The sequence below is a fragment of the Selaginella moellendorffii genome, unplaced genomic scaffold (assembly GCF_000143415.4).
Source record: "Selaginella moellendorffii unplaced genomic scaffold, v1.0 SELMOscaffold_113, whole genome shotgun sequence".
NCBI lineage: Eukaryota > Viridiplantae > Streptophyta > Lycopodiopsida > Selaginellales > Selaginellaceae > Selaginella > Selaginella moellendorffii.
Window position 1 is genome coordinate 322,189 of NW_003314374.1, and position 27,793 is coordinate 349,981.

Genomic DNA, 27,793 nt, shown 5'->3' on the forward strand with positions numbered 1-27,793 from the left:
CACTCACTCGACATGCCCAACCTAAAATGTTTCAAAATATCTTTCACTTGGAACTATTGTATGTTAGAGAAAAAGTTTTATTTTCGAAGTAGGCCATTGATAGAGTTAACACTGAGGAAGCTAGCCTTAAGTTTGCCGCTGGTCATCCTCAAGTCGTCAATTATATAGCTCCAAGTCGAGCCCAACACTCCCACAAAGAAATCACACTCGGCTGCCATGACCAAGTTTATAAAGGCCGTGTCGAACGCTTGCTTGTAATGCCATATACTCCACCATCCTGATCGTTCCAACTTGCCTTGGAACATCACTGTAATAAAATTTCCAGCCTTTGTACTCCTTGGATTCATCCACGACGTTCTAAACCATGCAAAAGCTTTGTGATTTCAAATCTTTGTCAATGGCTTTCTTACCTGCATTTCCGTGGAAAGCCACACATTTCTTACGTGTGGGCATTTCTTCCGGAGGACATTGGCGAGCTTCATGTATTCGTCAAAAGAGACTACTCTCATCTCGCTGGCTTTGTCACCCTGTCTCACATGAATGCTTAACAGAGGCCGCGGCATCCAAGGTCCATAGTCACTCCACACATGTTCTTCCATGGGATTACTGGAATTACGCTTACTCTCATTTCTTGTATGCGGCCATTCAGTGCCAAGGGTTTTAAGCACCAGTTTTGCAACTTCTTCCCCAAAGGCTCTATGTCGTTCTTTGTTTAAAAGATTGCACAGATACTCACTTGGAAATCGTGTGAGATAGCGAAGTGCCTGTATACGTTAATTCTAGATCATTAGCTTACCATTTGATGAATGAGAAACTTGCCTGAGCTCTCCACCACCTTCGATGATTTGTGGGTAATTTGTCATGAGCTTGTCTTTTACCCCCACAGTTGGTCGCATTGCTCTCCCCAAAAACTAAAAACCAAATAATACTAAGTTACTGTATGAAAAAAAAACTCTTTTCTCTCACCTTGGAATCTCACCATTTCATTGATCGCCACTAAACTCTTTGATAATTCCCTCGTCCCATGCCTGTTTTTGCTCAGCAAGCCGCAATGCCCTTTCCATGCACTCCTCAGAAGCCTCGGGAACAAAGTAGCACGTGGTTGGATCCTAGCATTATTTTAACACTTTGAAAACATCAGCCCGAGATAGTCGATAAAAGAGTTTCGAAACCTGTGCATCCTTTGTGCCTGGCACCGTGGTAATCCTTGGTAATGAAAACCCGGCCTTGTATTAGCGTAGCTCCAAGCATTCCGGCCATTGACACCATGTCGGATCCAACTCCTACCGAGTCGCGCGTCTCGTCGTGGTGCCAAAGTGCGAGAAGAAATCTCGCATCGGTACAGTTTTTCGGGTGTTGGTGCAACCAAATATCACGCTGGACGCGTCGCGTTAACGGGAGATTATCGTCATCACCGCTAATGACCTGTCCAAGAGCAGCAAAAGGCTACTGAGAAAACCAAGAAAACGAGAAAGATTACCCGATCCGAGAAGAACCTTACAAGAGAACTTACCCATGGAACGGTGCTGATGCCTGTCTCTGGATTCATGTCAAGCTCCTCTTTCTGGTAAAATCCCTCCTTCCTGCGATCAAACTCTGCAGTCTCCTCGCTGCATCGCTTGCAATCCTGGATGTGCGGTGCATTGATCGTCACCTCGGGAGGAGTTGCACCGCTCACTCTCGACTGCAGATCGCTGCTCCACAGATCGACCAGGAGTTTTACTCTGCTCGACGCAGCCGAGGTCGAGGAATTAATTGATCTCCAGTTCATTCTGAAACTAATCAAAACAACCAAGTTCAAGGACAAGATCCAAAACAGGAGCCATTTCAGGGAATCCTTTGGACACTGGAGATTTCCTTTCATCCTTTTGAGAAATTAGACGAGCACCTAATAGAGATCATGATCCTATAGTACAGTTGACTAATGCGACCATGATGGAGATATTTTGTGGAAGTAAATTCACGAACGTGCTGAACACTAGATTTCTCGTTCTTCTAGCAACAAAACAACAGTAAAGAAGAATATGCGTGCCACATGTAACGTAAAATACTCATTTTACAGTCTGTACAAGTCCAAAATTGCTTTCTAGATAAGGGCCGTCCGATCTCCTACAGACTAGAAAGCTTAAGATGAGTTTGAATGTCAGTCGAGCTTACTCCAAAACTATGTTTGGGAGCAATGGACTGAGGAAAATTTTTGTGATTGGGGTTATCGCTCTTGTTATAATAATCGCTAACATTTTGTGGAGTAAGAGTAGTGTTTATTCTTTCTGGCATGTTGGCCCTTCAAGGTCTTTGGTGCACTGGGATGATCACAACAGCACAGGAGTTTTCATATGGCCAGCCCCCAAAAACGTCTCCAAGGGATCGATTTCCATGAGACTGTCCACAAAGTTTGCCATAACTCCTCCCAGAACTTTAAAAGTCTTGCAAGCAGGGATTGATCGCTACACGGTATTGATTCTCAAGCAGAGAAAGCTAAGGATTCCAGCGAAAAAGAATCCACCAGATTTTGTTTTGGACGAACTTCGTATCGAGCTCAAGTCGTTCAACCAAAGCGTGAGAGAGACAAAAATTATAACTTATTTTTCTAGGTTCTCTTTCTGTATTTTGGCAGCGGTGTAGATGAATCGTATCGCCTCCAAGTCCCCGACCCTTCAAATTCAAGGGTAGTATTGCTCCAGGTAAGCAAAATCTTTAAAGTTGAGCGCTGGTTCACCTCCTTTCTATGCTCATCCAAGGCAAGAACTGTCTATGGGGCCCAGTAGGCTTGAAAACAAAAGGCTAAACAATTTGCATTTTTTATAGACTTTTAGCCAAATTTGCACTTACAATGCTGTCGAAAGAGCTGTGCTTTTGCAAGGCTGCCCATGGAACATTTTTGACGAGCCTAGATTTTCATATCGAGGCCTTTTGATTGGTGAGAACTTTTTTCTTTAGAACAGACAACGGCCTCTAATTATTTTTCACTCGCTTACCAGATACTGCTCGACACTACTTGCCATTAAAGACGATAGAGAATGTGATCGACTCCATGGCCTACGCGAAGCTTGTGACTTCCAATTTCTCTATCCCTTATATATGAGCCGAGCCCCTTTCTAACTTCTTTGCCTCCAGAATGTCTTGCACTGGCATGTTGTGGACGAGGAGTCCTTCCCTTTGGAGATTCCATCGTTTCCAGAGCTTTGGAAAGGCTCCTACTCTATCTCTCAGCGCTACAACCTCGATGATGCAAAAGCTATAGTCAAGTAAGCTATCCTTTCAAAGAGAGTACAAATGTCCATGCTTTTATTCTTATACAGGTATGCTCGATTGCGAGGGATACATGTCATGCCAGAGATTGATATCCCAGGCCACGCTCGCTCATGGTAAACTTCTTCTGCCTTCATTGTAAATTAATAGATTTACTTGCGTGTAGGGAGTTGGATATCCTGAGCTATGGCCCTCTGAAAACTGCAAAACACCTCTGGACATCAGTAAGAATTTCACTTTTGAGGTGATAGATGGCATCTTTTCCGGTATGAACATGTTTTATATTGAATCAAAATCCTTGTGTCAACTCTATGCTGCCTAGATCTCTCAAAGGTGTTTCCATTCGAGCTCCTTCATATAGGAGGAGACGAAGTTAACACTAGTAAGCAGCAAATTTTCTTGGTGATTGTCAGCTTATTTTCTGCTAAACAGGGTGCTGGGAATTCACAGAACCTGTAAAAGACTGGTACGTTAGATTCGGTTTTACGAAACATCCAACTGTCTGAAACAGGCTGAGAAAGCACAATTTAACACCTTCACAGGGCTATGGGTTTTTTGTGCTTCAAGTGCAAAGACTGGCCTTGAAACATGGATACGTTCCTGTCAACTGGTAAGGAGATTAGCCATGTCCGATTCCATTAATTTTTGCTCTCTCTAGGCAAGAACCATTTGAAAAATTTGGACCAAGTTTGTCAAGGAAAACGATTGTTCACAACTGGTAGCTTATCAAAAGGGGTTGTCTCTCTAACTCAGATTGTTCAAATGGCTATTCAGGTGGGGCACTCAAATTCCTCCCAACACTGTCAGCTCGGGCCTCAAGAGTATAGTTAGCGAGCAATTTTCATGGTACCTGCATCACATTGATATACCATGGGAGGAGTTTTATTCAAAGGAACCATATGATAACATTGCCAGCCACAAAGAACAGCAGTTGATTATTGGAGGTGAGGTTTGTATGTGGGGTGAGAAAGTTGATGCAGCCAATATCCAACAAAGAATATGGCCAAGGGCAGCAGCGGCAGCAGGCAAGCTAGCTTCACTCTATTTGCTTGATATATTTTTCTTGGCTAACGATTTATATTTTGGCCAGAGAGGCTTTGGAGCCCATCTAATGTCACAGGTTTGGGTCCCAAAAATGCTGCTCCTAGGCTTGAATTTTTCAGAAGCCTGCTGAATGAAAGAGGAATAGCTGCTTCTCCAGTGAAATCAAAAGAAGAGGGCTCGTCCAAGCCTCCAGATTCTCCACACTCAACACTATGAATATAGATTAAATGACTGGTATAGAAAAATAATCATTCATGAGTGAGAAAATCTAGTTGACCAACACCTCACTGTAATTTCCTGTGTTTAGCTACCATAATCTTTCCTCTAGATTTAGGATTGCGTGCTTGAAAGTGGATGTTTATCCTTTATCAAAGAACTATTGCAACGAACTGGTATCATATTTCCTTCGCATTCTTCAGAGACAACTCCATGACCTTTGACCCCAGCTTCTGCATTCTTGGTGGTACTTATCCCGGTCTCGAATCTGGAGCCTTTCTTCCTGGGCATGGTGAATCCACACGGAACTTTGAGGGCTTCTTTGATCTCAAAGGAATCATTGTGGTAGCAACTACGACAAGATCGTTTGCTTCGCAATAAGCCAACCTTGAAAGCGATCGATTGCGAGGAAGACGAGGACATGGGAGGGTGGAGGATCTCCATGTATGCTCCGACGCTTACCAGGTCAATCGTGACAGGCTCGTTCCAAAGTTCTCGATCTGGATCGACGGGAAGGTGCAACTAATGCATTCAGATTTTGAAGAAATTGACAAGATGGCCATGAACTTGACGCGATCATTAGAGGAGAACCACGATAGTCTCGTCCCGTACAGCCGCTCCGCCTGGTGAGTGACGTTCCTGAAAACTGTGTGATCATCCGGAAGCACACGCCGGTCACGAATCACTTTCCTTGCCTCTGGTTTAACGAGTTGGATCGATTTACGCCGAGAGATCAAGGGAGCTATGCAGAGGTGAGAGACAAGATCGTCCCCTGGCGGATATGAGAGGCGAAACTTTGTCAGCTCCGGAGTGAAATGTATCAAGCTTACCGATTATTATTCGTACACCACTCGGGCGCCCTGCACGATTTCGCCCATGACAAGTTGACAACGCACTCCTTGTTTGTGAAACGGATTTTCTTTACGGCGGAGGGATCCAGCACCAAAATCGTGCCTACTAGAGGTTCCGAAAGCTTTCTCCGGTTCCATGCTTCCCGCCTGCTCCAGAGGCGCCGCACCGCGCCGCACAGCTGGCGCTCACATGGAAGCCAGCTGTGCGTCCGTCGCGGCTAGCAGAATGTACCACCTGGCGGCAGGGTTTATTCCGTCAAGCTAGCTGGCGATCGTCTAGGGTTCTTCGATTTGTTGGCTCGGCGGACGCGCATTTGCGCTGCGTCGCCTTGTTTCCTCCCGGCTAGCTCGGATCTTGGTGCTGGATGCGGAAATGCGGCGTTCCGAAAGAATGTGAGTTGCTGGATCGAGCAGGATGTATGCTGTAGCTCCGCAATCCGGATACGTGCATCACAGCTTCGTCGATTCACAGTATTCCAATCACAGCGGATGTTTGAGGTAGTGCGTAAGTTAGGAGCAAAAGCAGGAAAACTCACGTAAGTCATGCTTATCTTACAGGTATACTCGATGCCAGCTAAACTCTGTCTAAAACGTCGTGTGTAGGATGGAAAGAGAACATACACCCAATTTACCGGGCGCATTCTCTCGAATACATTCGGCTATGTAATGAGCTCTATTCCCACCCCGAAAATAGCAAGGCACAATTCGTCCACATCCATACCATGGAAGATCAAACGAACGCCAGCAAAGTTCCTGCTTGCAGCATCTCCGAGCCTGATCTAAGTCGACGGACCGATGAGGTTCATATCGAACTCTATTTTCTGAACTAGTTTTCCTAAAGGCCTTTCTTGCAGAACGCATCAAAACCACCTCCCAATGGTTTCTTACGTCGGGCTGGATCGAGCGTGTTCCAAAGGGCGACAAGCTTTGTGTCGAGAGGCAAACAGGTGGGCTAGTGCAAACTTTCCTTTATTCTAAAACTTTCCTATTACTTGTCAGGCAAATCTCGAAGAAGGCAACATGCGATTCGACGGTGCGTGCATCGAGAGCACAGCTGCGATGAATACAAATCTAGGACCGCAAGAGCACAGGGAACTCCCAGAAGCGCGGAAGAACAGTCCGGCCCTTTACGTCCAATGCAGTGAGTACTACTCAAGGTTAGTGTTCCTCGTTCTCTCGCTGGAAATCGAAACTAAAAACTCCTCCTGTTTCGGGCGAAGGTGTGTGAATTCGTTTGGTAGAGATGGAATCTCTCATCTCGCCGCAACTGCGTCCAATCATGAAATTGTCCGGCCGCAAGCCGCAAGCCCAAAGAGTGGAAGTATGATTGGGAAAATGAATTTAAAGGCAAATTGTTTTAAACGGTTAGTCTTGAATCAGCCCTAATTCTAGAGTTAAAGGTAACCTATATTCTTCATTGAAGTTTAGTGTGGTGGGTGGCGATTGGTAATCAACTTATATTCCTGGTTGTTAATTTTTCTTCAAGAGTTCGGTGCTTATTGAATATATCATCTTGATCCATTCATTCTGGAGAAAAGCAGTTAGCTGCCCAAGTAATAGTTTTACTCTTTGTCATCTATCTATACGATGACAAAGAGTTATAGGCCGTTATTTTTTGTGACGCTCGTCTTCACCACCACTGCATTGCTGCTGCTATCACGGAACTCGCCCAAGATGAGCCTGGGGTACTATTCTCGCGCCAACGTAAACGACGATTCGTGCAGGAGCAGGGCCGAATACACTTCATACACTCGACACAAGTTTCCCAGCTTCCGCGCTTCACAGCCCCTCCACAAGAAGATCCTCGAGTACGAGGCCCTGCACGCGAGGTGCGCGCCCGATTCCAAGGATCCGCACAAATCCTGCAGCTCCAGCTGCAAGTTCCTCGTCTTCGTCCCTGGCGACCAGGGAATCGGCAACAAGATGATCACCCTCGTCTCGACTTTCCTCTACGCGCTGCTCACCGACAGGGTGCTGCTCATCGCGAGGAAGAAGAACATCGACACGCTCTTCTGCGAGCCGTTTCCATCCAGCTCCTGGCTGCTGCCCCCGAGCTGGAAGCACCTCGCAGAGTCCGTGCCGCACAATGACTCCATCCGGATTGGAAGCCTGGTGGGATCCCTCAACTGCAGCCTTGACGTGATGTTCCCAGAGGTCGTCTTTGCCGATCTCTGCTACAACTACAAGGACGAGGACAAGTCCTTCTTCTGCGGGGAGCACCAGCGCGCGCTTCGCACCGACACGCGATGGATCGTTCTCTCGTCCGACCAGTACTTTGCCGCGGCGCTCTTCATCGTTCCGGCTTTCAGGGCCAAGCTCCAGGAGTGGTTTCCACAGCAGGAGGCCGTCTTCCATCTCCTGGTGAGGTATCTCCTGTACCCCGTGGAATCGGTGTGGGACAAGACTAGGAGATACTACGACGCGTATCTAGCGGAGGCCGAGCATCTACTTGGAGTCCAGCTGCGAACTCACATCTGGTTCTCGCCGCCCAATCTCGCAGAGGATGCCTTCGACTGCCTGGTGCAACAGAAAATACTTCCCAATATCACCAGGGAACCCGCCAAGGAACAAGCTCTTGAAGCGAAATCCTCCAAGAAGAAGAGGCTGCTTGTGCTCTTGACATCGCTCAATCCACAGTACTCAGAGGCCCTCAGAGCGAAGATGCTGAGTTACGATCTCTCCGATGGGACAATAGTTATCCATCAGCCTAGCGGGGAGGGGGAGCAGCACACTGGGAACTGGGATCACGACGCGAAAGCGGTAATGGAGATCTATTTGCTGTCGATGAGCGAGGTCTTGCTGACGAGCCCGCCGTCAACGTTTGGATACGCTGCGGCGGGGCTTGCGGGCGTGCGGCCCCTGCAATTTGTGTGTGACAAGGAGAAGAGCTTGGGTTGCTTGCCGAGGGAGACAATGGAGCCGTGCTACCACGGGTACCCAGATCAGTTCATGCTGGCAAACATCGAGGAATGCGAGTGCGAGCTGGGATACAGGCTATCGTGATCAATCAACTTTGTTCAAAACCTTTCCAATCTTAATCGTAATCGCCAGCTCCGTTTTATTATAGAGAATGTATGGCCTTAATCTCGGTAATTGCCCGCCTCACTCCCACAAGAGGCTCCTCATACAAAACAGCCGGATCATCCGTCAGTTTTGCTCGACTCTCCTCGTCATCCAGCAAGCCACGAAATATGTCAGCAACACTGAGCGACAGAGCGTCCAGGTTGTAGCCACCTTCCAGAAAGAAAACGCAGCTCCCGTTGCAAACCTCCCGTGCAAGCTGCTTGATCGTCGATGCCAAATGGTGGTAAGTTGCAGTGGTGAACTGAAGGCTGGCCAAAGGGTCCAAAACATGAGCGTCATATCTACATGAAACACACATTTGCAAATGAGAAAAAGTCACAGCAAGAGACTTTTTACCCGGCAGAAACGAGTAGAATATCGGGCTTAAACTTGAGGCAGCATGGAACCATGACTTCTTCGAGAGCAGTAAGCATGGCTGCATGCCCAGAACCACCTGGTAATGGCAGATTTAACGTGGTTCCTTTGCCATCCCTTGTGCCAACCTGACGCATTTTCCCTGTTCCTGGATAGCTTCCATCCTGTGAACTCTGTCAGCATTCTATTGATTTGTGATTCAACTTGCCTGGTGTATAGAGCAGAAGAAGACGTCCGGGTCGTCGTAGAAAGCGTCCTGCGTGCCATTGCCATGGTGGACATCAAAGTCGATGATAAAAACTCTCTTGAGGCCATGAGCGCGCTGTGTGTGCCTAGCTGCGATGGCCACATTGCTGAAAACGCAGAATCCCATGGGCCCTGCCGGGACTGCGTGGTGGTCTGGAGGTCAGATCAAAGCAAATCCAATGGGGGCCTTGGACCAGCCACACTCATCTGGAAAAAGTAAAGAATTACAAACACAAAGCAACGAAGAAAAAAAGCATCCAAAGCTCTATAAGAGCCTTTGGATTACCAGGGAGTCGACCAGAGCTAAGCTTTCACCTGCTGCAAGCATGGATTCTTCATACGTCTTTAAGGCATTGTTAAAAATCTTGTAGCAAGTATAAGAAAACTAGAACTTCTTTTCAAGGATTGAAGCATACCATGGAAGTAGCATAAGTTGGACCACTTCCTTTGATGAAGATGAGACCATCTGCAGTGGCTTTCCCCATTGCTTGTATCCATACACTTTGGACTTGCTAGCTAGTTCAAAGATTCATCCAATGTTCTATGTGAGCAAGTTTAAAGTTTGTTTGCACTTTGGTGATGTTGTGGACAAGTCCATTATTCAGGTCCTAAAGACTGATGTTGAGAAGGCTGGTTTGGCTAATATTTTTACTTAAAGATTGGTGAAAACATGCCAAAAGACAACTATAGAATTGTCAGTTCAATAGAATGGTTATTCCATGGATGAAGCTATATGGGAAATTGAGGATGACATGAAGAAAGTGTTTATGAGTTTTGGTTATGACTTAGATGACATTTCTGAGGAAGAGGAAAATTAAATTTTATAGCCGTATGTAAGGAACCAACTCCCCAAGGTGTCGAAGGCTAAAGAATCCTCGAAATCATGATAAAGATTTCATCAAATGAGACCAAGTCCAAGATTAAGTTCGAAACCAACTCTAAGGCCAAATTCGAGACCAACTCTAAGGCCAAGTTTGAGACCGAGTCCGAGATCGAGTCCAAGACCGACTCTTAGACCAAGTTCGAGACCAAATTCGAGACCAAGTTCGAGGCCAAGTCTAAGATCCGATATCGGGTCTGAGACCGAGTTTGAGATTGAGTCCGAGACAGAGTCCAAGATCGGGTCTGAGATCGAGTCCAAGACCGAGTTCGAAGTCAAGTCCGAAATCAAGTCCGAGATCAAGTTTGAGATCGAGTTTGAATATTAATATAGGTCATGGGGTGAAACCCCAAAGCATGTGTCTCCCAGGGGGGGGGGAGGGGGGGCATTGCAAGGGGTTCCAAAAGTATAGTAGGGATAGTGAGGTTTAGGAACCAATCTTGAAGGAACTCTTCAATGGTGCTTCTAAACTGACTTGAGGTTGAAATTGGGGCCAAGGGGCCTTGGGTGGGAGTGAGCATGGACTCAGGTGGTGCTGGAGGGGCCACCCAAGGAAGTGCTCAAGAGCAACTTTCACTCCCGAAAGGGAAATCGACTGCAATGCTCCCAGCTCATGTGGAGTGGTGCCCCATTTGAGTACCTTGCAGCTCATTGGTCCTCGCCCTTCCTAGGGGCTTGGGCCTTGGGGGGGGGGGGGGCGGGGTTGAGGTACCCATATTGGTTAGGCCACAATGTTTCCTTGCGGCATTCTGAAGCAAGTGTTACACCCAAGGCTCGGGATTTAGAGGGTCCCATAATCAAGTTTTGTTGTACCAAGGGATGTTAAAAACCTGGAGGCTTGGTATGCTTGGCTGCTTGTGCTTGCGGAAAGTGTAGCTAAACCTTAAGTCCAGTCTAACCTAAAAAAGGGGATTGGGAGAGATTTAAGAATCTATGGATGGATAGCTAACGCTCTATTGTTCGTGCAGTGAATAGCTGAAACCAAGTAGAACCAAGTAGGAGCTGGTACAATAGGCGGGAACCTGGCAAGGGAACTCAGCTAAAGCCAAGATAGTGTTAGTTAGATAGACGAAGTAAGCTGGCAAATTGGAAAGGAAAACTTTTGTGGCTTACAATTTGGTATTAGAGCATTTTCCTCGAAGCACAAGATAAAGGGATTTGTTCGCAGAAAATGAATATTCTGGTCCTCAAAATATTCCCTATTTTCCTTGTATAAAACCCTTGCCCCACAAGGGGGGGTGGGGTGCATTTTGCAAAGAGCATTGAAGCATTTCTTGTGTTTGAGTGAGAGTTGAAGGAAGAACCCATTGTGCAACACTTTCGGAGGTGTCATTTCTTTTTTTTTCTTTTGGCCGCAGACTTTGGGAATCAATTTCTTGTTCGTCTTGTGGTGGTTTTTTTTTAATCTTGGGCGTGTTGGATAGGTCTGGAGCACCTCTTTCCAGCAAGCTATGGAGCTCGTCAAGCTATGCAGTATTTGAAGAGATACAATGTTTCTTGGCTCGGTCAGATGAATATTTTGGGGTTTTCACTTTCTCGCCTAGATCCTCGACCTAATTTCCTAAGGTAGTGCATTTGGGCTTATAGATCTAGTCTAAATTTTCAAGTAGTGGTGATTCTTGGCACTAGATTTGGGCAAATGGACAACATGCAAAAGGATTTTCTTCTCCGGCTAAATTGGGTCATCTTTGTAGTAGGAATTTGTGCTCCTCCAGGCTTTGTTTTGGATGCTATTTGGTTCTAGAGATGCTCATGGTCCTAGGCTTTCTAAAAATACCAACAGCGCCTTAATATCAATCTACATCACGGACATGCATATGTTTTTTTCACAATGTTGGCATTCTGGGTTACCTCTTCATGAATTTTGGGGAATATTGAGGTGGCTTCTTTCTAAATTCCTACGATAGAGGGTAGACGGGGCTGAGCCCTTTTCAATGAGCCCACCAACATTCAAAATGGAGAATGATCGAGACTAGAGGACTTATTTTTCTCTTTTGGGTTAAACTTTGTTGGGGGTTCCTTGGGAACGAAGCAATCTTTAAAAACAGGTAGCCATAGGAATAGGAACAAGAGGAGCAGGAACAAGAGTTGGCATAGGAATAAAGATAGTAGGAACAGGCACAGGGATAGGAGTTGGTGTTGGAGCAGGCGCAGGAGTAAGAGTGAGAGTAGGTGGTTACCGGTTACAGGTCCCAGTTACTTGTTACCAATTACCAGTTACTCTAGTGGCTACTTTGACAATTACCCCACAGGTCAATGGTTATGTGTGCTTGAGGCCTACATCTTTATTTTCACCCTTATTCCTCTTCGTCACAGGCATTTTGAGCAACTTTGCGCAACTTGAGCACTTGTTACTCCTGTCAACCCAGTTGCTTTGACTGGACATTTGCAGTATTTAGGGTATTTGATGCCAGTATAAACTAAACATACGACAAATTAGCACCCTTTTACCATAACTCGAGGCCCTAAGGTACAAAGTAAACTTTCTAACATTTAAAGGCAACTTAGGTATGGCATTGCACCTTCTTGGGCCAAGTCCTTGTCATCCTCGAACAAATTTCAGTGACTTAGATCTACGATCTATGGCGCAGCCACCTTGAGCTCAACCTCAACTCCATGTTCTGCAGAAGGGGAGTGATCTACTAACCTTCTCAAGTGTTAGAACAATCTCTCCAACATCACATATCAATCACTTTGATTACTATTACACCACAAACATAATCATCGACGATGATTGTATGTGCCGCGACTTCTTGCAATCTCTTAAAGGCAAAACAACAATTTGGGCAGATTCTCTCCTCTTAAAGGACTGGACAGACTTCTAGACACTACTTGTTTCTTTTAGAAAACGCTTTGTTGAAGAAAAACCCACAAATTGGCTACTTGTCGACCTCTTTTCGTTCCAGCAAGATGCTCACGAGTCTATTCCTGACTACATCACACAGTTTCGAGCTTACTGGAAGCAATGTAACATTCATGTGAAACAAGGTGACAAAGCCAGCGAGATGAGAGTAGTCTCTTTTGTCAAATATATGAAGCTCGCCAGTGTCCTCTGGAAGAGATTCCCACACGTAAGAAATGTGTGGCTTTCCACGGAAATGCAGGTAAGAAAGCCATTGACAAAGATTTGAAATCACAAAACTTTTGCGTGGTTTAGAACATCATGGATAAATCCAAGGAGTACAAAGGCTGGAAGTTTTGTTACAGTGATGTTCCAAGGCAAGTTGGAACGATCAGGATGGCGGAGTATATGGCGTTGCTTGGAGACAAGCAAGCCTTCGACACAGCCTTTATAAACTTGGTCATGGCGGCCGAGTGTGATCTCTTTGTGGGAGTGTTGGGCTCGACTTGAAGCTATATAATTGACGACTTGAGGATGACCAGCGGCAAACTTAAGGCTGGCTTCCTCAGTGTTAACTCTATCAATGGCCTACTTCGAAATAAAACTTTTTCTTTAACATAGATATCTTGAAACATTTTAGGTTGGGCATGTCGAGTGAGTGGGGCATGGTTTCTTGCGCGTTCCGAGTCCTCGCAGGATTGAGTTTACGTTCTTGTCACAAGGCCGCGGCGTTTGCAGCAACTGTGAGTGAAGATTTACGTATCTTGTACTGCTCAGCTCCTGCTCGGGGCCACAATCAAGTGAGTAATAAGTTCTAGTTCGACCGATTTCCTGTTTTCACGAATATGGATCTGATTTCCAGGAGGGTCATCCGGAGAGCATGCCAGAGTTCCCGCGATCCTACGCGAGCTGGATCGAGCTCAGCTTACTCCTGAGGTAAGAAAACATAGTGTATTGTGCAGATATACAACATTTTTCACTCTTTGGCTTGAAATATTTTTTTCCCTATAGAAGCGTGGAAAGGAGATTTTTCGGCTGACAAACTTTATGCCTGCCTCCACCGCAGTGCACTCCATGTCCTATGTCCATGGCCTGGAAAAGATAAGCTTCTTATACTTCTAGTCTGGGGCGATGAAAAAATGTTGATGTGGTGTTGTGTGCATACAGGCAATGGGGAAAGCCGCTGCGGATGGTCTCATCTTCATTGAAGGAAGTGGTCAAACTTACGCTACTTCCACGGTATGCTTCAATCCCTGAAAAGAAGTTCTAGTTTTCTTATACTTGCTACAAGCTTTTAACAATGCCTGAAAGACGTACGAAGAATCCATGCTCGCAGCGGGTGGAAGCTTAGCTCTGGTCGACTCCCTGGTAATCCAAAGGCTCTGATAGAACTTCGGATGGTTTTTCTCTTCGTTGCTTTGTGTTTGTAATTCTTCACTTTTTCCAGATGAGTGTGGCTGGTCCAAGGCCTCCAATTGGATTTGCTTTGATCCGACCTCCAGGCCACCACGCAGTCCCGGCAGGCCCCTGCGTTTTCGGCAATGTGGCCATCGCAGCTAGGCACGCACAGCGCGCTCACGGCCTCAAGAGAGTTTTTATCATCGACTTTGATGTCCACCATGGCAATGGCACGCAGGACGCTTTCTATGACGACCCGGACGTCTTCTTCTGCTCTACACACCAGGCAAGTTGAATCACAAATCAATAAGAATGCTGACAGAGTTCACAGGATGGAAGCTATCCAGGAACAGGGAAAATGCGTCAGGTTGGCACAAGGGATGGCGAAGGAACCACGTTAATTCTGCCATTACCAGGTGGTTCTGGGCATGCAGCCATGCTTACTGCTCTCGAAGAAGTCATCGTTCCAAGCTGCCTCAAGTTTAAGCCCGATATTCTACTTGTTTCTGCCGGGTAAAATGTCTCTTGCTGTGACTTTTTCTCATTTGCAAATGTGTGTTTCATGTAGATATGACGCTCATGTTTTGGACCCTTTGGCCAGCCTTCAGTTCACCACTGCAACTTACTACCATTTGGCATCGACGATCAAGCAGCTTGCACGGGAGGTTTGCAACGGGAGCTGCGTTTTCTTTCTGGAAGGTGGCTACAACCTGGACGCTCTGTCGCTCAGTGTTGCTGACACATTTCGTGGCTTGCTGGATGACGAGGAGAGTCGCGCAAAACTGACGGATGATCCGGCTGTTTTGTATGAGGAGCCTCTTGTGGGAGTGAGGCGGGCAATTACCGAGATTAAGGCCATACATTCTCTATAATAAAACGGATCTGGCGATTACGATTAAGATTGAAAAGGTTTTGAACAAAGTTGATTGATCACGATAGCCTGTATCCCAGCTCGCACTCGCATTTCTCGATGTTTGCCAGCATGAACTGATCTGGGTACCTGTGGTAGCACGGCTCCATTGTCTCCCTCGGCAAGCAACCCAAGCTCTTCTCCTTGTCACACACAAATTGCAGGGGCCGCACGCCCGCAAGCCCCGCCGCAGCGTATCCAAACGTTGACGGCGGGCTCGTCAGCAAGACATCGCTCATCGACAGCAAATAGATCTCCATTACCGCTTTCGCGTCGTGATCCCAGTTCCCAGTGTGCTGCTCCCCCTCGCCGCTAGGCTGATGGAAGGTAACTATTGTCCCATCGGAGAGATCGTAACTCAGCATCTTCGCTCTGAGGGCCTCTGAGTACTGTGGATTGAGCGATGCCATGAGCACAAGCAGCCTCTTCTTCTTGGAGGATTTCGCTTCAAGAGCTTGTTCCTTGGCGGGTTCCCTGGTGATCTTGGGAAGTATTTTCTGTTGCACCAGGCAGTCGAAGGCATCCTCTGCGAGATTGGGCGGCGAGAACCAGATGTGAGTTCGCAGCTGGACTCCAAGTAGATGCTCGGCCTCCGCTAGATACGCATCGTAGTATCTCCTAGTCATGTCCCACACCGATTCCACGGGGTACAGGAGATACCTCACCAGGAGATGGAAGACGGCCTCCTGCTGTGGAAACCACTCCTGGAGCTTGGCCCTGAAAGCCGGAACGATGAAGAGCGCCGTGGCAAAGTACTGGTCGGACGAGAGAACGATCCATCGCGTGTCGGTGCGAAGCGCGCGCTGGTGCTCCCCGCAGAAGAAGGACTTGTCCTCGTCCTTGTAGATGTTGTAGAGATCGGCAAAGACGACCTCTGGGAACATCACGTCAAGGCTGCAGTTGAGGGATCCCACCAGGCTTCCAATCCGGATGGAGTCGTTGTGCGGCACGGACTCTGCGAGGTGCTTCCAGCTCGGAGGCAGCAGCCAGGAGCTGGATGGAAACGGCTCGCAGAAGAGCGTGTCGATGTTCTGCTTCCTCGCGATGAGCAGCACCCTGTCGGTGAGCAGCGCGTAGAGGAAAGTCGAGACGAGGGTGATCATCTTGTTGCCGATTCCCTGGTCGCCAGGGACGAAGACGAGGAACTTGCAGCTGGAGCTGCAGGATTTGTGCGGATCCTTGGAATCGGGCGCGCACCTCGCGTGCAGGGCCTCGTACTCGAGGATCTTCTTGTGGAGGGGCTGTGAAGCGCGGAAGCTGGGAAACTTGTGTCGAGTGTATGAAGTGTATTCGGCCCTGCTCCTGCACGAATCGTCATTTACGTTGGCGCGAGAGTAGTACCCCAGGCTCGATGATTGCGTCTTCGTCTTGGGCGAGTTCCGTGATAGCAACAGCAATGCAGTGGTGGTGAAGACGAGTGTCACAAACAATAAGGGCCTATAACTCTTTGTCATCGTATAGATAGATGACAAAGAGTAAAACTATTACTTGGGCAGCTAACTGCATTTCTCCAGAATGAATGGATCAAGTTAATATATTCAATAAGCACCGAACTCTTGAAGAAAAATTAACAACCAGGAATATAAGTTGATTACCAATCGCCACCCACCACACTACACTTCAATGAAGAATATAGGTTACCTTTAACTCTAGAATTAGGGCTGATTCAAAACTAACCGTTTAAAACAATTTGCCTTTAAATTCATTTTCCCCCACTCTTTGGGCTTGCGGCTTGCGGCCGGACATTTTCATCATTGGAGGCAGTTGCGGCGAGATGAGAGATTTCACGAGCTGTGATCCTTCTCTACCAAACGAATTCACGCACCTTCGCCCGAAACAGGAGGAGTTTTTAGTTTCGATTTCCAGCGAGAGAACGAGGAACACTAACCTCGAGTAGTAGTCACTGCATTGGACGTAAAGGCCTGGACTGGTCTTCCGCGCTTCTGGGAGTTCCCTGTGCTCTTGCGGTCCTAGATTTGTATTCATCGCAGCTGTGCTCTCGATGCACGCACCGTCAAATCGCATGTTGTCTTCTTCGAGATTTGCCTGACAAGTAATAGGAAAGTTTTAGAATAAAGGAAAGTTTGCACTAGCCCACCTGTTTGCCTCTCGACACAAAGCTTGTCGCCCTTTGGAACACGCTCGATCCAGCCCGACGTAAGAAACCATTGGGAGGTGGTTTTGATGCGTTCTGCAAGAAAGGCCTTTAGGAAAACTAGTTCAGAAAATAGAGTTCGATATGAACCTCATCGGTCCGTCGACTTAGATCAGGCTCGGAGATGCTGCAAGCAGGAACTTTGCTGGCGTTCGTTTGATCTTCCATGGTATGGATGTGGACGAATTGTGCCTTGCTATTTTCGGGGTGGGAATAGAGCTCATTACATAGCCGAATGTATTCGAGAGAATGCGCCCGGCAAATTGGGTGTATGTTCTCTTTCCATCCTACACACGACGTTTTAGACAGAGTTTAGCCGGCATCAAAATAAGCACCTGTAAGTTCTGTACAAGGCGACTTTCCAAATCCATCGCAATCAACTCGAGGCTGGGATCCTTGTTCATTTGCTTGAGTGCTTTCAGAAAAGCTCGAGTATACCTGTAAGATAAGCATGTCTTACGTGAGTTTTCCTGCTTTTGCTCCTAACTTACGCACTACCTCAAAGCTTCTTCCGTTTGTCCAGCCTCTGCGAGCATAGTTGCATACACTATTTTGTACGGTTGGAAACACACTAGTGTAAATTGGGGATATCCTTTCGTTTTCACGTACTCGTATAGCTCCGTCCTCTGCATGAAGCATTTCGTTATAGTATTCGTATGTGACAATAGGAAGAAACCTTGAACGCGAACGGTGTGAAAAATGTTCTCAGGTACTTTCAATGGTCTGCACCTAATCCTTCTGTCACTGAAAAATGCTTCAGGATTTTGGTCGACCAAAAGATAGCACAAGTGCACTGCCGCCACCTGCGAGAAATATTAGATACTATCAAAATATTCATACAAACATAAACCAAACCTGTTCTTTCTGACCCCATAATGTGTCACCCAGTTGAGTGATCACGTCATCGTTCCCAGAAGTCCGGTTTGTGGCCATTAGAGCAAGGTGCTCATGCCAATGGTCAAGAATGCCGCTTCCCTGATCAACTCGTAATTAAGTAGGCAACGATTTTCCATAAATACACAGCATTACTTGATTGCCGTTCTCTCCAAATACATCCTCCGACTGGCTGCTCATAAGCAAGCTGAAAGTTCATAATGGACCTGGAGCCAATTGATGATATGCCATTTTTGAGATGGTATCAGAATATTATTAAAATTCAAAGCTGATTTGATAATGAAGCACGAAACTGTTTAATCTCACCTTGTCCCCTAGCTGAGATGCAAGAACAAGAGCTAGTCCCCACAATTGGCTGCCTTGTGCACACTTGAAGAGGTGTGGATACTCCTCTTTACTGGAAATCTATTGTTAGTAAAAAAACAAAAGAGAAAAGGGCCCAATCTCCAAGGGCTGAGAAGAAGGATGAATGAAAAAATGTTGTTTATTGATAAGAAAATGATGAATGGAGATAGGGATCCACAATTCAGATTCCCCCCTTTGAAAGGTTGGCAATTATAACTACCAACATATGCTATATGCTATGCATTATCTAATCTATGGCTCCGATGCAGCCCTGGGTTCAAGGTCAAAGTCCCCTGAACCTGGGATTTTAGTTGATACACTCTACTCCCCTAACAAAACTAGACACCGTCCTCGGTGCAAATGTAGTCACTTTCCATCGCTTGTTGCTGCTGCTGCTCAAGTTGATAGAGGTGATGCTTCTGCTGCTGGAGTGTAAGCTTGTGGTTGGGGACACTGTCTGGTGGATCTCTCCCATCTTCCTGGAGCTCGGCTATCTCGGCCAGGAGGGCGGTATGATCATCCTCAAGCTTCCTGTAGCAAGTGTTGAGCTCTTTGTACTTGAATTTGTAGGTGAGTTCTTGAGCTGGTATGGGGTATGGGGTTGATGGCTGCTTGGAGATGATTTTCCTGATGTCCTGGAGGTCAGTGCGAATCTACTTCATCACCTCGAGCTGAGTGTCTAGTTGAAGGGCTTGTAGAACTCTTTCTTGATTGCTCCCCGGGTGTATATGAAGGAGTCTTGCCTGAGAAGGTGCTGTATGATGTCCCTTGGTGTTGGGAAGTGGTTTGCTTGGTCGTGAAGCTCGCGGTGCATGCCTTGATCGAGGGCTTTGAATAACTTCTGGGTACAGTAGCTCTGGTCACGGAGTTTATCCTCGTATTCCTTCCTGATCTCATCGTAATCATGGCGTACCTGACTCTGTGGCTGAGGCATGGCTGCTGCTGCTGCTGCTGCTCCTGCTCCTGCTCCATGATCCTGGTGTTTCTCGCTAGGGTTCGCTGTGTTCTTGCCGGGAGTTGAAGTTGCAGGAGGCTTAATCTGCTTCGTTGGATGGGGTGACGTGGTCAGGCTGGATTCTTTGAGGTAGTTGGAGAGGAGCTTTTCAGTTTGATGCTGGATGAACAGCCCAGATGTGGCGCTGAAATTAATTTATCCGTTGGCAAATTTTCCGCTTGGAATTTTGTTGAAGGGGCAGAAGTTTTGTTAATGCTAGTCGTGGCATTTGCTGGAGGAGGCATGGTTCCATGTTCTGCAAGTGATTGGCGAAGGTAGTCAATGTTTTCTTTTGTGGAACGTGTCGAGGAGGTTGGGGCGGTGAGAATGTTGTTTTCAGCTGGTGGAGAAACAGAGTTCTGGGCGAGCAGCTGACGTTTTCCTTTGGCGATGTTGATGTGTTTGTGAGAAGAAGTCGGTTTTGGGGCTGATTCGAGTGGATGCGGGCTCTGGGGTGAGTGTGGAAGCTGGTGTGAGTTGTCTTCATTGTCGCTGATGATGAGGTGCTCTTGGATCAGCGGTTTTGGAGCTGGATTCGCTGGTGTTTTGCATGTGAGGCAGTGGCAAATTGGAGTTGAATCATTGGAGTGTTTGTTGCTGGTGTTGCTGGAGTGGGTTGAGCCTGATTGTTGAGATGCTGGCTTCGGTTTCTTGCTGGGAGTTGCTCCTTCTGATTCTGACTGTTCTTTGGAGCTGTCGCTTTGTTCTGCAGAGTTCGTTTGGGTTGTCCATGGCTGCTTGTTGGGAAGAGCTTGGTGTGGAGCTACCAGCAGTGGGAACATTACTGTTCGCATGGTCTTTTTGTTGAGTGTGGTGAGGATGGCACGGTCAAGATGCTTGAGAAGGAGCTCGTGGAGATGATGAGCTTTGTAGACTTCTGCTGTGCGCTTGCCGATGGTGCGATCTGTTGGGCGAAGTTCGTAGTAGAGGAGGAGGGCTTTGAGGCCTCGATGTCCTCCCATGTGAGCTCACTGGTAATCTCTCGATTGGCCTTGATGATTTGCTGTGGAACTTCTCCTGAGAATTTTAGCAGTCCCTTGTTGGAGATTTTGAAAACGGAGGCGATTCTTGCTGGGCTGAGGGTGATCTTGTTGGTGCCGTCGGTTATGGTGCTGTTCTTGGGGTGGAAGGAGGCGGCCAGCTTCCTTGCCAATTTTTTATCAGAGTGTGTTGAAAAGGCCTTGTGGAGGAGCTCGAATCCATGGTCCTTGAGCCAGGTGGTTGTGTCGTTGCTGGGAAGCCTAGGAATATGGTGTATGATGTATCTGAGGTGCTGGGGTGGATGAGCTGGTATCTTTCTCTTCATTTTCTGTGATCAAAGTGCTCGCCCCGTTAGGGTTTGTGAGACCCATAATTGTTGATCGTGTGGCGCTCGATTGCTGGTGATGAACGGTGGAGATTTGTTGACCAAATTGATCTGGTTGGACTTGTTTGATTGAAGATCAATGGTGGAGATTGCTGATGAAGTTAACTCAAGTTCAACTGTTGATATCTGCTGAGGTGGTGTTGATCCAACGGTAGCTTGGGACACAGATTTTTGTTATTGTTTGTTGCTGAAGTTGGTGGAAGAGTTCGTGGACTTGAGTTGTGTCGAACTGAGTTGAGTTAAAGTTTGTCTACTGGGGTGATTGTCGATTGTTGGTTTTGGGGTGTTTGTTGGTTTGAGTCAGAAATTTGCTGAGGTGCTGATGTTGAACATGTCGACGTGATATGGTCGAAGGTTATTAAGGTTGACGATCTCAGTGAATTCTTCGGCAAGTGTGCTGACTTTGGCGGTGCCGTTGGGGTAGAGTGTAATGATCCTTGCCAGTTGGTATGGAGTTTTCGGCCGAGTTTGCCAATGGGTCCTTGGTACCAAAGAGCATGATCATTGATGCTGTATTTCAGAATGTTGTGCTGGGATGCTTGTTGGTCATGTCAAGCTTTTCTTTGTTTTTAGATGGCGTGAAGTGTCCAGAGGGCATTGATCAAAGTTCGTTGAGACGTTCGAGTTGCTGAAGCCGTTCTTGAATTGCATGTTGTGTGTCGAGATTATACTTGACGGTGACTCGCATGCTTGGGACGATGAATTCGATTGGCATGATGGCTTCTGTTCTGAAGGTGAGTTTGAATGGCGTCATTTCGGTGGTGACTTTATATGCAGTTCGATAGGCCCAAAGTACGTTGAGAAGTTTGTCGTCCCAGTCTTTGCTAGAATCATTGATGACTTTTCTTGAGGATGGTCTTCAGTGTTTTTTTCGTTGCTTCTGCTTGACCGTTGCCTTGAGGATAGTATGGTGTTGATGTTTTGTGTCAAATTTTGAACTTGGTGGCAAGATGTTTGATCGTTTGTTGATGAAGTGGGTGCTTTTGTTAGTGACGAGTTCGAGTGGTGTTCCAAAACAAGTGATGATATTTTCGTAGATGAAGGTTGCTGTTGCTTTGGCTCTGGCATCTTAGAGAGGTATTGATTCAGCCCACTTGGTAGTCTAATCGGTGGCGACGACGATGTACTGATGGGTGCTGACTGATGGGTGCTGACTTGGGGTCTGACGAAGTCAAGTCCCCATTTCTAAAATGGTGCCATCAGGAATGTTGGGTTGAGTTGTTGAGTCTGAGTTTTCGGTGGTAATCAGTGTCGTTGACATGTGTCGCAGCATTTGGAGAATTCTTCAGTGTCATGCCAGAGTGTTGGCCACTAGAGGCCGGCTTGAAGAATCTTCCAAGTTGTGGTGTCGGCAGCGAAGTGTCCACTGGAAGGTCCATTGTGAGCTTCCTTGATGATTTGAGTTGTGCTTGGCAGCTTGATGCATCGGCAAAGAATGTTGTCAATGCCGAGTTTGTAGAGAGTGCCTCCGATGACTGAGTATCAGCGGGTTTTAGCAACAAAAGTCTTCGTTTGGTCAGACATGGTGTACTGATCTGGAACTTTTGCTGAGTTTAGGTAACTGAAGATGTCGTCGAGCCAGGTTGCCGGTATGGAAACTCAGAATAGGTTTGAGTCAGGTAAGTCGTTAGTGAGTCTTTCGGGTTTGTTGCCAGTGGTGATCCAGCTGAGATAGTCTGCTTGCTTGTGATTTTTTCTGGGTTTGTAGACGATCTCGAAGTTGTATTCTTGTAGTAAAAGGAACCATCTTGATATTCAACCAGATAGTATTGGCTTGTTGATGAGGTAAGGAGTGCCTTGTGGTCAACAAAAAGGATGACTTTGGTTGACAGTTGTAGTGTTGGAAATTCTGAAGTGAGTAGATCATGCCAAGAGCTTCTTTCTCAGTGGTGGTGTAATTTCGTTCAGCTGGGTTGAGTAGTTGGCTAGCGTAGTAGATCAGTTGATCTCAGTTGTCGTGTTGAGTTTGGCTGAGAATTGCACCAGTGGCGACGTTAGAAGTGTCGACATGAATATGGAACTCTTGTGTCCAATCGGGCTTGGCAAGGATTGGTGCTGTTGTGAGTTTGAGTCGGAGAGTGTCAAATGCTTGTTGCTGTTTGAATGTCCATGTCCATTGGGCATCTTGCTTTAGGCCTTTGGTGAGTGGTTTGGCAATGTGAGCATACTTGTGGATGAAGCGTCAGTGATATCTGACTTTGCCGAGGAAGCATCGAAGTTCTTTCTGATTCTTTGGTGGTTTGAGTTTGGAGATGACGTCGACTTTGTCCTTATTGATGAGAATGCCATCTTTGCAGACAACGTGGCCAAGAAGTACTCCAGATTTGACGAAGAAAGTGCATTTGTCGGGGTTGAGTGCTATGTTGTTCTCCTCACACTTGTCGAGGCATTTCTCGAGGCATTCAAGATGTCGATCTTCCAAGCTAAAAACACTAAAGTTGTCTATGAAGACTTTCATGAAATCAGTGAGGTAGTCTTGGAAAGTGTTGGTGACGAGCCTTTGGAAGGTGAATGGGGCATTGGAGAGTCCAAAAGGCATTTGTCGGTAAGCATAGGCTCCCCATGGACTGATGAATGCTGTCTTGTGCTGATCTTCTTCGGTGATGTGAATTCGGTTGTAGCCAGAGAAACCGTTGAGGAAGGAGTACATCTCATGTCCAGCAATTGCGTCAAGAACTTCGTTGGTAAATGGTATCGGGAAGACATCTTTTTCTGTGGCGTCATTGAGCTGTTTATAGTTGATATAGATTCGAAGTTTGCCATTTTTCTTCGGCACAACCACCAATGGGGAAAGCCAGATTGGATTCTGAATCAGGTAGATGTACTTGACTTGGAGAAGCTTGTTGAGTTCTTTCTTTACTTGTTCCATCAGATTCAGATTCATCCAGTAGGCTGCTTGTCTTCTTGGTTTTGAGTTTGGAAGAAGGGTGATGATGTGAAGGCTGAGTTTTGGTAAAACTCCCTTAAGGTCTTAGTAACTCCAAGAGAACAAGTGTTTCTTCTTTTGGAGAAGTTGGATACCTTTGTCTCAAAAAATTGCCGAGATGTCAGTGGCAAGTACAATGTAGTGTTTGTTGCCGTCATCGGCAAGGCTGACTTTTTTGAGTTTTTGGTCAGCTGGGGAATGTAGGCGACTTTGTTGTGGTTGTTGACTGTGAATGCTAGTGGCGCTTTGAGTTTTGTATCTTGAGTGACTGGATTTTTCAGTGCTGATGTAATTGGTGGTCGTTCTCGTTGGAAGTCGGCGACGATTCGGAACAGGTCGATCTTAGCCAAAGGTTCAAGATCAGGGTAGGCTTTGAGGATTTGTTATCCTTCATAGTCGTTGAGGCCATCTTCGAGATTATATTCTTCCAAGTCAATAGGTCGGTTGTGGCTGGACAGCGATTTGGTCGCTTTTGTCGACACGGTTGTCGGGCCATCCAGTCCTCGAAGGATAAGATTGTCATTGGGCCAGTCTTGATAAACTCGTGCAGTTCGGAGCCAAGGTCAACTGAGGAGAATCGAGTATCCATCGGTCTGCTCTAGTAGTTTGAGGATGACATAGTTGACTGGTATTTCGATGCATTGAATGGTGGTGTTGACTTTGTAGATGATGCCTTTGGGTTGAACAAATCGGTGGTCGGCCATTCAGACATTAAAAGGTGCCGAGTGGATTGGGCCAATGTTGAGTTGTTGAACAAGACTTTCTTCAATAATATTGATGCTGGAGCTGCCGTCAATTATGGCTGGCAAACAGGTGTTTGTCGAGTCATAGGTCAATTATCGGAACATCATTGTCGCAATCACCTGGTTGAATCTTGGTTCGAAATGTGTCGACAGCTGTCCGTGTTAGGTTGATTTTGGTGAGTCTGTCAAAGTGTTGGTTGGTGCAGATGTCAGATTAGTGAACTGTTTGGTGAGGTAGGGTGAAATCTTCAGCAGTTGGCCGACAGTGATCTGAATATTTTGGTTGAGGATAGTCTCTGCTACTTCTTGGATTTCCTCGAAGTTTGCCAAATTGTGTTCTGGTGTCGGTGTCGATGTCAGACGATTTGTCTGTCAGTTTTCTGGTATTGAGTCTCAAGCTGGTGATGGTTGAGCTTCATTGTCAGAGTCTAAAATCACTAACTCAGGTGGTGGTAGAGCGAGTTGCTGTTGTATCTTGGCGGCTAACTTCTACTTCTTTTTCCAATCCTGGAGTTTTGTCGAGCTCTCCGGGCCATTCTCTTCACGATCTCTGGAATCACTGTCTGGTTGTTGTTGTTTTTCTGCTCGAATTTGTGCTCGGGTTTGTACTGCCATGACTTGAAGATCAGAGTCATCATTGTCAGCATAAGGTAGTTCATCGGTCTCGACCATCCTTGTTGTTGGTGGTCGTTGCTGGTTCTGATCTTGTTGTCGAGGAGGTGGTGGACCAAGCCTCGGCAGACTGCTTTGGTTTTGAAGTCGAGGTTGCCATGGCCAGTTGTTGTAGTTGCCTTGGTAGCCCTGGTCTTGATAACCTTTTCCTTGGTATCTTCGGTTCTGGTATCTTGGGTATTGTTGGTATCCTTGGTTGTAGTTGTCTTGGTTTGCCGGGTAGTTCCAGTTCGGCGGGTATTGTCGATAGTTGTTATTGCAGTCATTGTTGTAATTGTTGTAGTTGTTGTAGCGAGGTTGATCATTCCATTGTCGACTCTGTTGTTGGAAGTTGTTTCTCGGTGGTCTCCAGTTTATCAGAGGTGGTGCTAGGTAGTTGTCGAAGTATTGATTTGGATATGGTTGTCGAAATTGCTGTCAGGGATAGTTTGAGACTTGTCAAACTTCTGGAGAATTTCAAAATCTACAAGTCTTGGCATCATGACCTTCTTTGGCACAGATCTGGCATTTGGAGATTTGGAGCTTGCAGTCACTTGCTGGATGTCCTTTGTTCTTGCACATAGTACACCAAATTCTAGATTGAAATTTGTTGATGTCAGCCTTGGCTTTTCCCTTGAGCTTATCAATTGTTTTCTTGAGTTTCTGAAGTTTTGACTTGGTACTCTCTCCGAGTTCATCATCAAAGTCGTCGTTGGAACTGATGTTAGAATCTGAGTTATCCGTGTCGTCGACTTGTGCTGTCATTTGTCAAGCTTGAACATCTTGAAGGGCTCTTGCTAGTTCGAGGTAAGTGGTGACGTTGATGTGTGTTGCTGCTTCTCGGAGGGATTGTTGGAGGCCTTGCATGTACCATTGGTAAAGTAAAGTTTTGGTGGCACTGTTGCCGCATTTACTAGCATGTCGAGTGAAGGTTTGAGTGTAATCGTCGATGGATTGACCAGACTTCTACTTGAGTTTTTGGATCTTGTGAAGTCATTGGCTTTGAGTGAGGGAAGACTTGAATCGGTCTACGAGCTTGAGTGTGAGGTCATCGAAACTTGTATTTGAGGAAGCTTTTGAGCCCATTCGTTGGCTCTCTTTCAAAGGGTACATTGGAAGTAGTATGGGAGTTCGGTCATCTAGCTGTTGATGCAGATTGCTTCTCGGAACTGTTCGACATGTTTCTCAACATCTTCTAACTTCAGACCATGAAATAGTGGATAAGAGACATGTCTTCTGACAGGTATGTTAGCGATGGCAGTAGTGACTACCATTTGCTGTTGGTAGTAATGGTGGTATTGTCGAGGTTGTTTTGTCGGATTCTCACCGTGGAGTCCGAAGGTGATTCAGAGCAAGGGGTTGTCAGGGTTGACAGCAAAGTCAGTGTAGGAGGAAGCTGGGGAATTGTTGTTGTTGTTTAGTGGACCCTCCTCTGTCTTTTCTTCTGTGTTGGGACTGTTTTCGGGTGTGTCGTTAGTGTTAGGTTGCTTGCCAGTGTTGATTTCCGGAAGATGCTGCTCAAACTTGTTGTCGACGTACTTGTCGGAGTCCTAATGCCTCCTTGATGTATACGGCTGTGGAAAATGGACTAGGAGCTTGAGCAGGATTCCCTAGAAAGGGTGAACTCGTCCTTAGGACAAGGACTTTGTTGGGGGGGAAGAATTGTTAGGTGCCAACTTTGACTACGTGGTCAACGTCAGTCAAAGGGAGGCTCAAGGGTATATTAAGGCATGTTAGGGTAAAGGACTTAACCTACCCTAGGGCTCATAGTGGAGTGGCGGCGCAGTGGAGTTTTTGAGGTAGCTTGGGGGTGGTTGGGTCGTGAGGAACCTCAAGAGGTGGCGTAGCATAGTCTAGGGCAGCTAGATCTCTGTCTTTTTGTGGCGGATCATAACAAAGGTATCGGAGCCCAGTTCGATTCTCGTGGCTGACGAGTGGGGTAGGAATATTCTGAAGGAATATTCAACATGGTGGATCTAGAGGGAGAACCAAGGTTTGGTAGACCCTAAGAGAAGGACCATGGTGACCAGAGGGTGGCCTAAGTATGATCGTGGACGATCATTCCCTGACAAGGGGGAGGATTGTTAGGCACCAGGTCAGAATAATAAGATAAGGAAAGGGCCCTACAATCAAATGATCACCCCTTTAGCCAGTTGGTTTAGGGTGTAAGGGATAGAATCCTAACAAACCACTAGAACGACAACTTCCTTTTGACATTTACATCACAACGGGTATAGAGGTTAGGAGACTGAGAAGAAGTACGTGGATGCAAAAAAAGAAGCAGTGGCTGTTGTTTACACCTTGGAGCGATTTTGTCACTTTCTCACTGGAGCCTGTATCCATTTCCACGTCTATTTTAATGTGCTAACCGTTCTTTTACAACGACCAGTTCACAGTCTTTGTACTTTATCTTGGATTGTGACCATCCAAGAGTTCCAGCCAACTTTTCACATGCGGCACAACTGTGTGATGGATCCGAGCGAGTTCTTGGTTGCTGAAGCTACTTCCTTTGTAGTCCCAGCAGTATTACAGGACATTGTAGTGTACCTGGATTCAGCTCAGTTCCTAGCAGATTCCTCACTAGTGCAACAAAAGGCATTGGAGATTCGAGCACGGGGGTTTTGCCTTCTCAATAGACACCT

The 27,793-nt window shown here is 46.5% G+C and overlaps 5 protein-coding genes and 3 pseudogenes across 6 annotated transcripts; 4 read left to right on the plus strand and 4 right to left on the minus strand.

The window, feature by feature from the left end:
• Positions 1-201: 201 nt before the first annotated feature.
• Positions 202-1,356, minus strand: LOC9659991. The gene is made up of 5 exons (XM_024664709.1): positions 1,173-1,356; positions 967-1,109; positions 820-911; positions 411-764; positions 202-357 (listed from the first exon to the last, which is right to left on the minus strand). The coding sequence occupies exons 1-5, from the start codon at positions 1,178-1,180 to the stop codon at positions 202-204; spliced, it is 753 nt and encodes a 250-aa protein (XP_024520477.1). The 5' UTR covers positions 1,181-1,356.
• A 774-nt stretch (positions 1,357-2,130) lies between these two features.
• LOC9660554 lies at positions 2,131-5,903 on the plus strand (annotated as a pseudogene).
• LOC112342624 lies at positions 5,639-6,749 on the plus strand. The gene is made up of 5 exons (XM_024664710.1): positions 5,639-5,899; positions 5,967-6,163; positions 6,218-6,310; positions 6,363-6,520; positions 6,584-6,749. Exons 2-5 carry the CDS (start codon positions 6,086-6,088, stop codon positions 6,747-6,749), a joined length of 495 nt encoding a protein of 164 aa, XP_024520478.1. The 5' UTR covers positions 5,639-5,899; positions 5,967-6,085.
• Positions 6,750-6,950: 201 nt separating this feature from the next.
• Positions 6,951-8,366, plus strand: LOC112342625 (probable fucosyltransferase 8). Its single transcript, XM_024664711.1, has one exon. It carries the CDS (start codon positions 6,951-6,953, stop codon positions 8,364-8,366), a length of 1,416 nt encoding a protein of 471 aa, XP_024520479.1.
• Positions 8,367-8,392: 26 nt separating this feature from the next.
• On the minus strand, positions 8,393-13,044 carry LOC9659992 (annotated as a pseudogene).
• A 121-nt stretch (positions 13,045-13,165) lies between these two features.
• LOC9660555 lies at positions 13,166-15,066 on the plus strand (annotated as a pseudogene). The gene is made up of 9 exons (XR_002991025.1): positions 13,166-13,263; positions 13,410-13,569; positions 13,632-13,705; positions 13,781-13,870; positions 13,937-14,008; positions 14,081-14,137; positions 14,217-14,453; positions 14,499-14,680; positions 14,736-15,066. The product of XR_002991025.1 is annotated as a histone deacetylase 14 (transcript).
• Positions 15,067-15,097: 31 nt separating this feature from the next.
• Positions 15,098-16,531, minus strand: LOC112342626 (probable fucosyltransferase 8). The gene has a single exon (XM_024664712.1). It carries the CDS (start codon positions 16,529-16,531, stop codon positions 15,098-15,100), a length of 1,434 nt encoding a protein of 477 aa, XP_024520480.1.
• Positions 16,532-16,757: 226 nt separating this feature from the next.
• Positions 16,758-17,599, minus strand: LOC9659993. Its single transcript, XM_024664713.1, has 4 exons — positions 17,568-17,599; positions 17,323-17,519; positions 17,176-17,268; positions 16,758-17,123 (listed from the first exon to the last, which is right to left on the minus strand). The coding sequence occupies exons 2-4, from the start codon at positions 17,398-17,400 to the stop codon at positions 16,758-16,760; spliced, it is 537 nt and encodes a 178-aa protein (XP_024520481.1). The 5' UTR covers positions 17,401-17,519; positions 17,568-17,599.
• Positions 17,600-27,793: the final 10,194 nt, after the last annotated feature.